The 14560-nt window shown below is 39.9% G+C and overlaps 1 protein-coding gene and 1 pseudogene across 1 annotated transcript; both read right to left on the reverse strand.

The window, feature by feature from the left end:
* Positions 1-1066: 1066 nt before the first annotated feature.
* LOC149814321 (glucan endo-1,3-beta-glucosidase 11 pseudogene) lies at positions 1067-2299 on the reverse strand (annotated as a pseudogene).
* Positions 2300-2865: 566 nt separating this feature from the next.
* Positions 2866-13514, reverse strand: LOC149814322 (hydroxyproline O-galactosyltransferase HPGT1-like). Its single transcript, XM_089988758.1, has 12 exons — positions 13114-13514; positions 12100-12163; positions 10726-10775; positions 10391-10584; positions 8885-8948; positions 8736-8808; positions 7244-7367; positions 7070-7157; positions 6871-6921; positions 3799-3870; positions 3566-3678; positions 2866-3447 (listed from the first exon to the last, which is right to left on the reverse strand). The coding sequence occupies exons 1-12, from the start codon at positions 13224-13226 to the stop codon at positions 3425-3427; spliced, it is 1029 nt and encodes a 342-aa protein (XP_089844884.1). The 5' UTR covers positions 13227-13514; the 3' UTR covers positions 2866-3424.
* Positions 13515-14560: the final 1046 nt, after the last annotated feature.

The following is a 14560-nucleotide window of genomic DNA, read 5'->3' on the forward strand; positions in this document are numbered from 1 at the left end:
AAATGGTTGGCGAGAAAGTTTGGACCCTCCTGGCCATGGACATGGTTGATCATTGTTAAAGCCATCTCCTCCCTGAACAAGGTTAGGCCGTGCTTTCTTAAGTTAACTGAAGATGATTGGAGGTTGTTCCCATTGGTGCTATAGCTAGAGCGAGTCTTTATATCATTGCATTTCGATAAAAGACCTACATTGGAGTTCCATTAAGGCTCCGTGTGGAAACTGGTAGTCTGAGGGAGTTTATGCATTTTGGAAAAGTGGTAGCTACCAAATCCAATCTTTAGTGCAAATATAAAAGTGAAGCAGTCTCATTTCCTCTTCCAAATGCATAAACTCCCATCCCAGCTATCAATTTCCAAACACCCACCACCAATGTAGTTTGACCATGTATCTAGGGCTGGGAAACAAGCTGAGCCGCTTGTGACTCAGCTCATAAAGAGCTCGCCCAAACTCATAAAATAAGCTCGGCAAGCTGAATATGAACAATAATTACTGGCTCGGCTGGACTCATACAAGCTTGTTAGATAGTAAAACCTATATTTTAAATATGTTTTACATGTTTTTTTTTGTAAACCTATTTCTTCCGGTTCTAAAACAATGTATTTTTTCTACAAACAAGTCGACCTGAACTTGGCTTGTGTAACTTAGGCTCATTATGAGTCCAGACATGGTTTGGCCTGCCACAAGAATGAGACAAGCTTGAACATTTCAAGCTCGGCTTGTTCGGTTTGTTTACCAGCCCTACATGTATCTACCAAATGCTTAAACTCCGATCCCAGTTGCTAGTTTCCAAAGAGAGCCTAAAGGTCATTACAATTGATTTCAAAAGGACAAAGTGGATCCAAGTGGGTGTTCCTTCAGGGTACGTTTGATGTGCTGTTCTCAGCGTGATTCGGACGAAAATTATGCTAAGAACGACACTTTTCGACAAACGTTGGATGCGGCAGATGACGTTTTGCGCATCCACCGCGTTCTTATAAGTATGTTATTTTCGTTCCACCCTCCCCCTTGTTACAAAAATAACAGGAACGAAAATTTCTCTACGAGTGCGCCCGCGAGCTCTTGGTTCCTATCGGATCCCGAGTTCTCCTTCGCCATCTACGCCTCCTCTTCCATCGCCCGACGGCGGGGCGAGCCTGGCGAAGTTAAACCCGACGGCATACGTCGGCGTCCCGTCGGACTTGAAGAGCCCGTAGTTCTTCTCTGACGTCAGCCCGGGCTTCAGGTTCTCGTTGAACAGGGCGAACACGTACACCTCTAGCCCCACGTCCGGCCGCTTTGGCGTCCCCCTTTGCTCCGCCACAATCCTCATCAGGTTCCCGTTGTATGTCCGGGCGTTCTCCAACGAAGCGCCGGTCTCCTGCGGGTCCCCCTTCGACGACCACCCCGTCTCTGACACCTTTACCCTCAGATTCCCCTTTCCCTCCGCCTCTAGTGTGGCGTACACGACGTCGATTTGGGCGAAAAACATGTTATCATAGTGAAGCCCGGTGCCGGGGTCCAAGATTCTGGCGTTCTCCCGAAAAAAGACATAGTCGAGGGAGATGTGCTTCGGGTCCGACATGTAGGCGAAGAACGGGTAGGCGTTGATCAGGAACGGCCATCCGGTCCGTCCGTGGAACCCTAGCATAGACCAAACCGGTCCGACGAGATCTCGCCAGAATCGGCCGCTCGATGGCGGATAGGACGATTCCAGGACGGCGAGCGAGTGCTCCGTCGTCACCTCCACCTTATCCCCCAACCCTAGGGTTTGCAGAGCGGCGTAAACGTTCTGCATCGCCGGAATGAGGCACCCGGCCAGCGACGAGTCGTTTCTGGTGAGCACCTCATTCCCGATGGTTATGTAACCGATTCAGCTAGCCGGAACATACTGCTGGATGTTCTCCTTAACCCAGGCGAGTGTCGTCGCCGGATCTGCCATCTTTCCGACGCACTCGTTCGGGATTGCAACGACGAACTCGACGCCGGTGCTGTGGAAGGCACGGAAGACTCTCGGGTCGGAGTCGTAGAGCTTCACCTTCGTAATGTTGATGGATTGGAGCAGCCCCGCCACTCAGTCCGGCGACGGGAGATTGTTCGCCATCTGCTCGTAGTTGATGCCCACCGCCGGTGATGCGCTCACCAAAAAAATGGCACCTGCACGCAGAGAACCAAGCCGAGCAATCCGACCTGGGGGTACATCGTCATCAAACAACGGACAATTGAAACATAGCATTTGAGTACGGTTCAAACAAACGTTGGACTTAGAACAGTTGTTACATAACGAACAGAACCAATGCTCTGTTCCATTCTTTTTGTTCATTTCGTCCAACCTTGGACAAGCCATCAAACATACCCTCAAGTTTTCAAAAGGATGTTATTCTTTAGTAACTTCCATACAAGCCTATCGCCCCTCGTACAAGAAAGTAGGGGGATAGACTTGCATGGGGTTTGCAGGAACACGGGCCTTTGGTTGGATAGAGGGTGAGTTAACGTGATGGACGCAAAAGGATGCGACCGACATATGTCAGCACTTCAAAATTCAAGACGGGTCATGTTACAAAGATCAAGCATCTAATGAGATCAATGCCTAGAGTCACCTCCACCTCCACCAGTTCCGGATTTGATATATACATCACGAGACTGTACAAGGAGAGTGGATCAGTCTGGATGCTGTGCATTTACAGGATGAGCAACACCCAGAACCAGTGCCCTTCATGAGTTTCCATACTAATTAATTGAAAACCTCGTAATAGAAAAAGCCCTGATCAAGAAGGATCATCTTTGTGGTTTCTTACAAGGAAGCAATGTTCTAATTGCCGAAGAAAAGTCAGAGCCAGTATGAATCTGGTTGACCTCACAGTGCTCGTTCTTAAAATCCAGTAGCAATTTTGTTGCGTATACTTCTTACAATATATTTAGGATGCATATTATTTACTGGAAACCAAAAGTTCTTGCTGGAAAGATAAAACTGCAATCGACTATACTAGCATAACATGTACAGAGGATCAGTAACTCGCCGAATTACAAAATAGGAGAAAATAAGTGTTCTCAAGATTGCGCTTATAGGTGAAACCCATAAGCAAAGAATAGTGATCAGAATAACTCATGGAAAATAATGATAAAAAAATTTATATGGGCAAACCAGGCATGCTCTGTCGACACCATCCAACCAGATATTGAAGGGATCCTGTAGTTTCTATATCTCGTTAGCTAAAAATGCCACGGTCTGATGCCTGAAATTATGCATTGGAGAACTATAATAACTATTCGAAAGATTGGGTTCACAGCGTGCAGCCAGAAGACATGGCCTCTGATGATCTGGTTGAAAGAAGCTGAAAGTTGTTACAGTCTGGCAGCAGCCGCACACCCATCATATTTTGAGGAATGCTGGTGTTCCCGAGTAAAAAATGGTCAGAAATTGGTTCACTCTAGCTTTCTATAAAGATCACGCTGTTGCACATATAGCACCTGGTGATTCACGAGAGTCAAAACTACAGGCAATGGTGTATCGGGCAGCATAATTGCACACACACACACGAGAGAGAGAGAGAGAGAGAGAGAGAGAGAGAGAGAGAGAGAGCAAAACCTGGTGACCATGAAGAACAACAAAACTTGCTTTCATCAACATGTTTGACATTCAGCCCAATCATCCAAGACCCAACACTAACATCATCATGGGCATATGTTTGGAGAATGGCCCTGCCATTACAAGTCATCTTAGAAACCACTAAAATTTGGACAAAATAGATATTATATCATCAAATGGGATCTAACAAAAGTAGCAGAAAAGTGCATGCTCGAGATATGACAAGAACTAACTTGTTTATGGATACAAACTGCGCTAATGCTCGAGATATGACAAACATTTGTCCAGAGGCATGACGGTAGTACCTGTAAAACACAATTTTTGGGCAAGCTGAAAAAGAAAAAATATATAACAGCAGAAACAGTTTACCCCAAAAGTTTGATAGCTTGCACATTCAAACAAAACCATGTACAATACAGGTGGACGGAACTAGACATGTTTTCCCATATTTGAAGAAAATGTGAAACTAGACATGTTAAATCAGTAAGCATTCACATTCAACAATGAATACAAGCTTGTGCTAGAAACGTCGTCAAACTGTTTAACACACACATGGAAGCACAATACCACGTATCAACTGTTCACAATTAAACATCAATTTTCACATCCTGAGATAGTGCACTTTTATATTAGTAGTAGAAGAGCAAAAATAGGCAGTCTTTTGAACTACTCAAGGATGGATAAAAATATTCATAAATAATATACTTATTGCTCAATGCTCATACACATGGAAAATCAATAACTGAATATATGAAAATCACTAGGATCATTAGTCCAATCCTTTCACATGCACAGGTTGGACATAATCAGCTTCCATCAACATAATCATCATGACTATCATTGTCCCGGGCTGATCTTTCGGAATGGGGCATGTGCAGTGCGGAGCTCTACTGAGTGGAAAATGCATCAAGTGTAGGAATGCGCGGTATGCGTTCGCTTGATCGGTGATGTGCGGTAGTAGCATGGCATGCGATAGGCATCGGTATCATCGTTAGTGCATCACTGTGTGGCGGCACAGACGTGGAGCGTTGTTCGGTTAAGCAGTGCCAACAGATCAAAGGATGTTGCCTTTAGAGATTTGGTTAAGGACCGCTTGCCTTGCAAGAGTTTCCCACGCGTAACGGTTGGACGCACGGAGGTGCGTGTGGGTTAGGGCTAATTCTCCCAAGAATCACCTTAGGTGATTCCAACCGAGTATGGTGACTCGGGGTTAGGTGAGTGAATGCCTAGGCACCAACGAATGAGTCTGGGTGGTGCTCTTCGTTATGGTGTTGAATCATCAACTGGTCTTCGGACTGGGGGCTACAAGGTCTTGTTCCTTCAGTGGCAAAGTTTTGCTATGTTGTGCGCATGGAGTCGCAATACGCTCCATGACACGCAAGGCTAAGGCAAAGTTTGTGCCCCTTTCAGAAGTGATAGCTGGTATGGGACGACTATGCACCGAGCGGCATGGACTACATGGGATGCGCATTTAGAAATGTGTTTGATCAGCTTCCGCTAGGCAGCTGCGCACGGGGTGGTGTGTAGGGCCAATGAAAATGATTCAGCACATGAAAACGTGTTGGTACGCGGCCTTTGACTGTTAGGCTGGGCAGCTTGGCGCGTTGCGGGTTTGTGAAGCATTCTATGCCCGTGACAGAACGATAAGTAGGCTTGCGGCGATAAGGAAGGACTGTCGCACCACATTGGCTTATTGAAAAAAGTAAGCCCGTGACAATCATAATGCTATATATATATATATATTAGGTGGTAGCTGCCTACCACTTTTTTAGCCTACTACCAGCCTACCAGGCTTTTGAAGGGTTTTTTTTTCATGTTTTCCTTAAATCTGACCGTACAAACATATTCTACATGTTTGATTTTATAGGAATTAACTCTTGGATTGTCCGATTCTGACATGCAGTTGAGTTTTTATAAGGTTTAAAAATCGACCGTCTAAGATTTTCATAAATATTCAAGGCTTAAAAAATCATGTTTTTTATTGAAAAAACATGATCCAAGTGTTGTTTCCTAGCAAATCAACCATGTTGAACACATCAGCAGGGTCAAATTTGCGAAAACAACCTGAAAATACATGTTTGCTCGCGGTAGGCAGCTACCACTTTCCATATATATTATCATCACAAAAATGAAACAAATGATTATGGCCGTTGTGATACTGGCTGTGGCATATAATTGTAATCCAATTAATGGAAGCATTTAGAATAATAAATGTCTGAAATTTAAAGTACCATGATTCATGATTCCATGTCTTCTATTTCCTAATAAACTAAAATTCAATGACAAATATGGCATGTCATGTAACAGCATGTAAATGCCTTATTTCAATAAAAAAAGCATATTATAAATGGATCAAGAGCTAACATATGAAAAAAATGAATGTCACTACATTTTAATAGTTCATGCCATGTGGGATTACAAGCTACCTTCTCCCCCAACGCCCAACCAAAAAAGTCAACCCCTAGCTCTTTTCTTTCCATATGATAGATTTTTATGCCCAATGTTAATAAGGATTTTCCTCCAAAGTATCTAGATGGTTTGGGTTGGATGCAAACATTATGCAACCCTTGGAAAAGGATGTGGCCTAATTGGATTTGGAGTCAAAATTGGATACAGATGGGAAAAGACTTGACCATATCTGGACCTAATTGGATACACTTTTCTATATAAACAGGTTTTGATTTTAGCCGGATTTGGTATTTATGGTTTTCTATGTACAAGCCTGAAAGAAAATTCAACCCTTCTAACTAATCAGATCTGGAAAGCCACATGAAACCTGACTTAAACAGGTTTGGATCAGTCACATATCCAATGCAAAGCAAGACTATAGACTTCCTCAAAGATTGGGAGATTGTTGATATAGATGACTCACACTCACCAGTAAATTTATTTTTCAATTCAATCTAGCAAAGATATTAACGTAGCTAGTTCTAGGTTTATTGATTGAACATCAGTGAAAAAGATTTCAACAGGTTGACTGCTACTTCAATGTGCAGGTACAGAATTCTGAAGAAAGCAAGAGCTGTAAACATAGAAAAAGGAACCGAGTGATTAGCCAAAGAAATGTCCAATTGGGCTGAGGCAACAGAATATGGATAAGTAATCACCATATTCCATTTTTGAGGCCATCAAATGGTTAGCCACGGAAGAGAACCATCTCCAATACCATAAAAGCAAAAGAAGGTTTTACATTAAAAAAAGAAAAAGTATTGCCATGTCTCCAGAAGAATGCTTCTGATAAATTAGAATCAAGACAATCCTCAATGCAACAATGTAATGGAGTGCAGAAAAGGAAACACACTTACGATTTCCCATCACCAAACTTCCACCAGTGTGGTTCATACCATTTATGGCTCCTATACAAGTTAAGCAATGAAAAAATAAAAAAAAAATGGAAAGAAAATATCAAAGTATAAAAAAATGGAAAGAAAATATCAAAGTCAATACTTCCAAGTTGTCATCCACAGATTGCATATGAAATGTTAAAATAACGACTGAACTGACCGTTCACTGAAAACTTCACCCGACTTCATGCACCCAATATAAACGCGAGGATCATGCCAATGTGTTCTAAGCACAGAGGCTAAACCATCTGCACGCAAAATAAATAAGAAAACAATAAACCCTGTTTTAAACACAAAAAGAATTTTTATCTGATGATAGGTGCCCATCACTAACCTAAATTAACAAAGACATCATCATTGACTTTGGCATAGAACTCTGCATCCCAACGATCTACAGCTTGAACAAAGAATGACTTTGTTTTCTTGGGAGGATCCTCTGAATCTTCAACATGATCATCCTGTAAAATAATATAAATGGTTGCTTCTTTAAAAGCTAAATACAGTGAACAAATGATAGCAGGCACTTAATTCATTAAGGGAATCAAATGTAGCTGCTGAATTATAATGTTGTATCTATAACTGCCACTATTTACTGGTCAATAAATCAATCCCTTGTGATTACTGAATGTGGGCACAAAGCAAAAAAGGAATGAACCTGTCTATTAACAAGTTCAAAGACACATCAGGTATCACCTTGAAAGTGACAGGCTGCATTAAGGAGCATGTGTTCACAGCAGCATTAACTGATAAACTGTGATGAGTTCAGAAGGTATCAATCAACAAGAACAGCATCAAAGTAAATCTACCAGTATTGCAGAAAGGATTCATCATAATTAAGAATGGTTCACTTAAACAGAAATGATCTTTATCGGAAAATGCAAATTTCCGTGCTGCACAGCTCAGACAGATTCCACTTGAATAACCTACTAGAAAAGCTGACGGATCTAGTCCACCTTTGCATGGTAACGTGGGGTTAATCTAAACTCATAATTCTCATAGCTGGAACCTATAGGCTTGTCCAGTCCGATAAGGCTTCCCAACTGCAGCAGTACATTCATCAAATGGGATCACTCCAATAATGTCCAGGCCTAAGAACCACTCTGATCTTTGAAACCAGTGGGTTGGAAAATTTTACTGTTCTTGTTAGACAAACATCAGCCCATCTGGGATGCCAAAAGTGCACAAAATGTAAAACCATTTAACTCAACAATATCCATATTTGACAAAAAGATTTTGTAATGAAGAAGGTAAAATATATCTAATCATTTGACAAATTTCTTAATTTTCTTTCTAAAAATTCACAAACAGAATCAGACCTTCAAATGAGCTAGTCTTGAGACTTGGCAAACACAGGAACAAAGCCCATGCATCCTAACCATTGATGCAACTTTACGAGTATAAATAACAAAGACAGCCTCTAGATTGCCTTTAAAATATCTAAAAATCTCCAGATGGATGATTGCATAAATGGAAAATTCTGAATGAATCTCTTGAAAACCTGAAAAATCACAGGCTCATATACCTTGATACCTTGCAAAGACAAATTCAAATGAACAGTTTAGTTACAGAGGATATTGGCAAAACAATAAAAATTGCACGATATGGAAATGGCCAAGAAAATTTGTTAAATTAATTTGGCAGAACAAAAAAGTCATCCAACCTTTAAAATTATTTTAAAATGCTCAACTTTTAGTACATATTTCCTATACCTCTGGAAACCTCAATGACTAGCAGCCTCCTATATTTATACATGAGATAAGATCATGCCATATATCAACAAGTGACCAGGTGCTTGATATCACTGAAAATAATAGAAAAGAGCTTACTAGAATAACGAAGTCATTGTTGAGTTCATTCTCTTCATAAATAGCTAGATCAGTGTTGTCTCCTTGATGTGCACTGGATATAATATCAAAAATTTAGAAAGAAAGTATACAGATAGGTGACTGATATTTCTATGATAAAGATAAGAGACCTTTTCCCTATAATAAACCGCATGATAATGCCCCTATCCTCTTCCATCTTTCTCAATGCTGCACCTGCATTAAGTAAAAATTATGACCATGTTCAGTAATCCATTGAATGAGAAGAAGTGGCATGCCGTATACCAACCTGAAACATGAAGTAGAAGCAATATTTAAGCAATGTTATTAACAAAGAAATGCTAACATGGTCAAAGATTCGTTCAAACTTAAAATAGCACTTCATTGAAGTCAACAGACGTATGTTATTTTCAACCAAACTAGTACTAAATATTAACTCAAGTGCTTAATTCTACTCAAAGAAAATAGTGGTTTCATTTTTAAGGCAAAGCAAAGTAGGGGCCGGCATCAGGCTGGGCAGCCCATGGGCCATCAATGGAATGGGCCGGGCAGACAGTGAGCCTCACAGGCTGGGCTATCCCTTGTATTCTTCCTTTAAAAAACCAGCAGGCCTGCAGGTAGCTTGCTTTCCTGACTATCTTTAGGTAATAAGGATATTGTCCCTAAACAAATTTGTCTATCTTCCAGCATTAGCTCATGCTAAGCACCTAGCTAACCAGATTCAAGTAACTCACTAACTAATCATCACGTGTATGGAATATAATAGATGAGTAGCCCTCTAAGCCAGATACCAAAAGGAACATGACAGGGTTAATGCACTTTCTTCCCACATGAACTGTGACTCAAATCATTCAACCCAGTGTTGTATCGTATACTATGAGGGTTTTTGATATGATACACACTCACCATATCGTATACTATGAGGCAAGTTATTTGGAAATTTCTGCATTGAGAATTCAACAGTGTCAAAAAGATTGACTATGAAATAATTCCCTGCACCACCTATTGGACAACATTTTTGCAATCCGCTTTGCAACCCAAAGGAGGGTTTTCCCTAGGAAAAGAAGCCATCATTGTTTTCTATTGAAAAGATAACAAATCAAAGGATGAAAGAAAGCACTGCTGTAGATTTTGATAAAACGGCTGACACAACCCTAGACCTCAAGAACAAGATGATTATTTCCTCCACCCATAAAGAAAAGTAAAAGAGCATTAGGCAATAATAGTTTAATATGAAAAAGGGGAAATTAGGAAATAATAACGGTTCAATAGGAAAAAGGAAAAAGAACAATTTGGCAACAAGGTCCCAAAGTACCAGCATCTAGTATACATGTCAACAAGAAATTTATGGCTCGATTTTTCCAAAATAAATTAGCTTAATAGAGAAAAAAAAGGAAAAAGGAAATAAAAGTGGTTTAACAACCTACCATAGGATTTTGAAATTCTTCAGGGGCAATAAAAGTGGTTTAATGTCAACCAATTAAACAATGTATAACTACAAAAACAGAGAAGCAAACAAGAAGACTTCCTACTCTAAATTTAATGCTCTGTACTCTCTATCAAGGAAAAATGCAACAAAATGATTTTCTGAAATATATACAGCAACTGTTCATGCTGTAATAAAAGAAATTGGAAAAAATAGACAAATAAATATTCACCAGCTGTCATCCATGACCTCCGGATTGAATCCCGGTTTTTTCTGCGTCCAACTTCTGTAGCAATCCCAATCACCAAAAAGAACCTTCTTCTAGGATGTGTCCCATTTGTGCCCAGTGTGTGCTTCACAACAAAACCCTCTTTCTTAGCTGCAGCAAGCTCTGCCTCCAGAGCTGATAATTTCTTCTGCTCATCCCTATTATAAATAAATAAATAAATTACTTCATATGCTAGAAAATCAACAGGCCATCTTGTTATGGCATATCATTTCATTAAAACCTTGTCGAAAGAAGCACCTGTGAAGATCTAGAAAATATCAAGACAAAAATCAGCTTACTTGCAAGCTATAATCTTCAATGTATCATCAACTGATATAGCTGGCTGTCCCTGAACAAATAAAACACCATGAATAAATGTGCTAAATTTCAAGAGCCAAATAAATATAAAGGACATGTTCTAAGAGATTCACATCAAATGTTAAATCATAGAGATCAAGAGACTTGACACATACAACAAATTGACAAAAGAAAAGTACAAATTTTGCATTAACAACTTGGGAAAAAATCTGTCTAATGAGTGATGACCCTCTAAATACTAATTATAGACCAAAAGAGCCCAATACTATGAGTGAGATTCAGATTACGAAGAAAACTTTTCATAATGCGGACTCAAATACAGCCCAATAGCAGGATTTCAGAAAAAAAAGAGATGTCTTTCTGTTTCTTAAGCAGAAAACATGATATAACCATGCTTATCTTATTTCCTGAATGCTCATAGCATGCACAAATGCAGCACTGGAAGTGCCATAGTTAAATTCATATAGGAAGTGCCAAGCAAAATACGTGGGAAAATAGGAGTCTGATCCATAATATAAAGAAAGAATCATTCTACTAGGATTGTTAAAATGAGTGAGAAACATAATGAGGTATAGGCACCACAATCGATATTTGATCCATCCCCTCAGCTGGACAGAGATCGAACTAGATTTTAATAGCATGCATTTTCTCTGAACAGCAAAACATAAAAACAGGCAAAGATAAGGCTATTTTCAGGTCATTGACCACAAGTATAAATGTGCCAATAATTTGTCAATAAGTAAGAACAATTATTCCATACTCGAACAGCGATAAATACAACAAGATGGAATAAGGAAAACCAATCATTCATCAAAAAAAGAAAAAGAAAAGAAAACCCACATATCATCCCAGCCCATTATAATTCATGCTGCTAAGCCAAATCCTCATTGGTAAACCCAAGATATTCACAACCATTAGGTTCAGGCAATAATATTTCTGCTGTTGCCCTACATATAAACCATATCCCTGTAAGTTCAATTCTCAGCATTGTTACTGAACAGGTCAAATTAGAGAATGACTGCCACAATTAACACAAGGATATCCCAGAGGTGTCTGCAACAAAGGAACCAATGTAATTAAGGGTGCATTTGGATGAACGGATGCATGGGGGCTCACATCAAGAATGGAGGCGAACAAACACTGAATCTCAGACCCCCACCCCCACCTAAAAACCGATTCTCTGACATTCACATTGCAGTTATAATTCACGTATTTCAGGGCCCATGGCTGGAGGGGCGGATCAGCGGCAGGGTTACATGCGTCTCTAAATCATCTGATCTCAATCTCAGGTTTGAGATCCGAGCAATCAAAACACAACCTAAAAGTAGCAGTATATAAATGAGTCACGTATGCACCTGGCCGGTTCTCCTGTCCAGCTCCTTGATAAAATACACTCTGTTTTCTGCATCCTGCCAGAGGCTAAATAAAAAATATTTAAAAAAAATCAGATCCCTTCATTACCATCAACAATTAAAGAGTAATAACTCAATTAGCAGAACAGCCACCTAGTAATTAAAACCTTTTCAATGCAATGAACAGAGAAGATCCTTAACCAGTTAACCTGCAAAGTCGTCCTACATAGATAAAGTTCAAAAAAAAAAGGGACCTCGAGTTATTAATTGAGGGTTTTTTTTCAAAAATATGTGAAGAACGAGGGGTAATTCGGAAACTGAGAAGTTTCAATCGGTCAAAGAGTAATAACTTGACATATATACCCTTAGAGATCCTCCGGAAAGCGGCGAAAATATAGCGCAACTCGTTAGAAATTTTGCAAATCCAGATAGGATTTCCGTGATTTCTTTGAGCGAAATCCGTCTCGCAGACTTCGCTCCCGCCGCTAAGGCTCTCGGGATGCCGAAAATACCATCTAGAAAAGCAAAATGGAAGTTCAAACGAACTAGACTTTCACGATTCTGAAGAAGACATTTCTCCGATTCGCCTTGATTTCAGTCTGCCGGCTTCCAGACGAGGACACGTTTCACCGATTTCCAATCATCGGAAACTATTTGCAGAATTTTCCTCAATCCGACTAGCGTTTCAACTATTTGCCGCGATTTTGCTCGCAGAAAACACGAAAGTAGCTGAACAAACGCCGAAATTTGGGAGGAACTCATTGAACAGGATACTTCCGTCGATCCAAAAAACATGATCTATTCTATGAGTCTCCGATCCGAAGGGAAAATCTCCACGATTCCGATGAATTACAGTCGTTAGGCTTTAAACATGACGACAAAGTCACTCCGCAATAGATCAAATGCTTGCATTTTCAAGAGTTTCCGATAATTTCTTACATCAAGTCTCAAAAATTCCATTCTCTAAGCCCAAAAAGCTCAGATTTTTGCCCTAATTTGAGAGAGAGAGAGACTCACCGTCCCGCGACGTAGAATGCGGACATCGTCGCGATCATAGAGAGCATCACGTATGAGATCCTCGACCGCTGAGCCAAGCCTGGCAGCCGGCTGCTCGATCCCCGCCTCTGCATTTTCCCCCTCTTTCCGTCAAAACCTCATCGCCTGAGATTCGAACACTCTACCTCTATCCTCGTTCGCGATCTATGACTACGAATAAATAAGCTTCGAAAAAGGGGGAGAAAAAAAGAGATACTAGGGTTTAAGGAAGGAGACGATTCTCCTTGCGCCTCTTTTCTGGCTTCGGAGACGAAGAGAGAGACGGATCAGAGTTATAGTGAAGAGAGCGAAGGCGATCCTTTTCCGTTCTCTCTCTCTCTCTCTCTCTCTGAAGCAACGACGCTTCACCAAATCGGTTGCCTTCTTCTCTCCCTTGATGGCAGTATTTAAAGAAATTTACATTGAACCGCTCAACTTACCGTCATTTTACGGATAACGGCTCGTAGGTAAAAGCCAAAGAACTCAATAAGCAGTGTCTTGTTGAGAAATTGTTGAAATAAGCACGTAAGCGCGCAAGTAGAGATGGTGAGCTAGCCGAGTAAAACCGAACAGAGATCGTTCAAGCTCAGTTTTTTTTTTGGCAAGCCGAACTAAGTTTGAGCTCATGGCATGCATGAGTTAAATGAGCCAAGCTCGGGTTGACTCTTTTTTTTCTATCTCTTTTCATGTGATAAAGTTGACTCAACTATGATGTTCTATACCATTTTCATTTTTAAACCTTTTATTTTCATGAATGATGAGCCTTTGATTTTCACAATCTAAAAAATAAAATCTTATGGCTTATTAAACATAACAAAACCTTCTAATATACTAATTTAATCATACTAAGCACGTGTATGGTTAGATTTGCCATTTGGTGGCTAAATCTATGCAAACAAGAGTGTGTAAGGTAAACAACCATCATATATTATATATATATATAGGTAAATATTGGCTACTAATGAAAGTACATAACTAATAAGCTAAAAATCATAGGTGCAAGTTATAACTAATGAGCTAAAAATCATAGGTGCAGTTGTATCATTCAATCTAACCACATATCACATAGATGTGTTCAACATGGTTTGTTTGATAAGGATCAAGTCTTGGATTGTGGTTTTATGATGTAAAAATATGATCTATTTTGACCCATTGTGGGCCATTGATTTTTGAATCCCTTTTAAAACATAATTACTTGTCATGTGATCACATGATTCAAAACAAGTTTTCAAATAAACAAACCATGTACATCACATCTGTAACATTTGATCTAAAAAAGATTGCAAACTCATTAGTTTTGTACCTTCATTAATAGTCAATATTTACCTTATATATATAGAAAGAGAGAAAGAAAGGTGATAGCTAACTGGGCTTTCAAAAGGTTTTTCCCTATTTTCCTTAAATTTAACTGTACATGCTTGATTTTATA

Source organism: Nuphar pumila, chromosome 15, assembly GCF_984573655.1.
Source record: "Nuphar pumila chromosome 15, dmNupPumi1.hap1.1, whole genome shotgun sequence".
Lineage (NCBI taxonomy): Eukaryota > Viridiplantae > Streptophyta > Magnoliopsida > Nymphaeales > Nymphaeaceae > Nuphar > Nuphar pumila.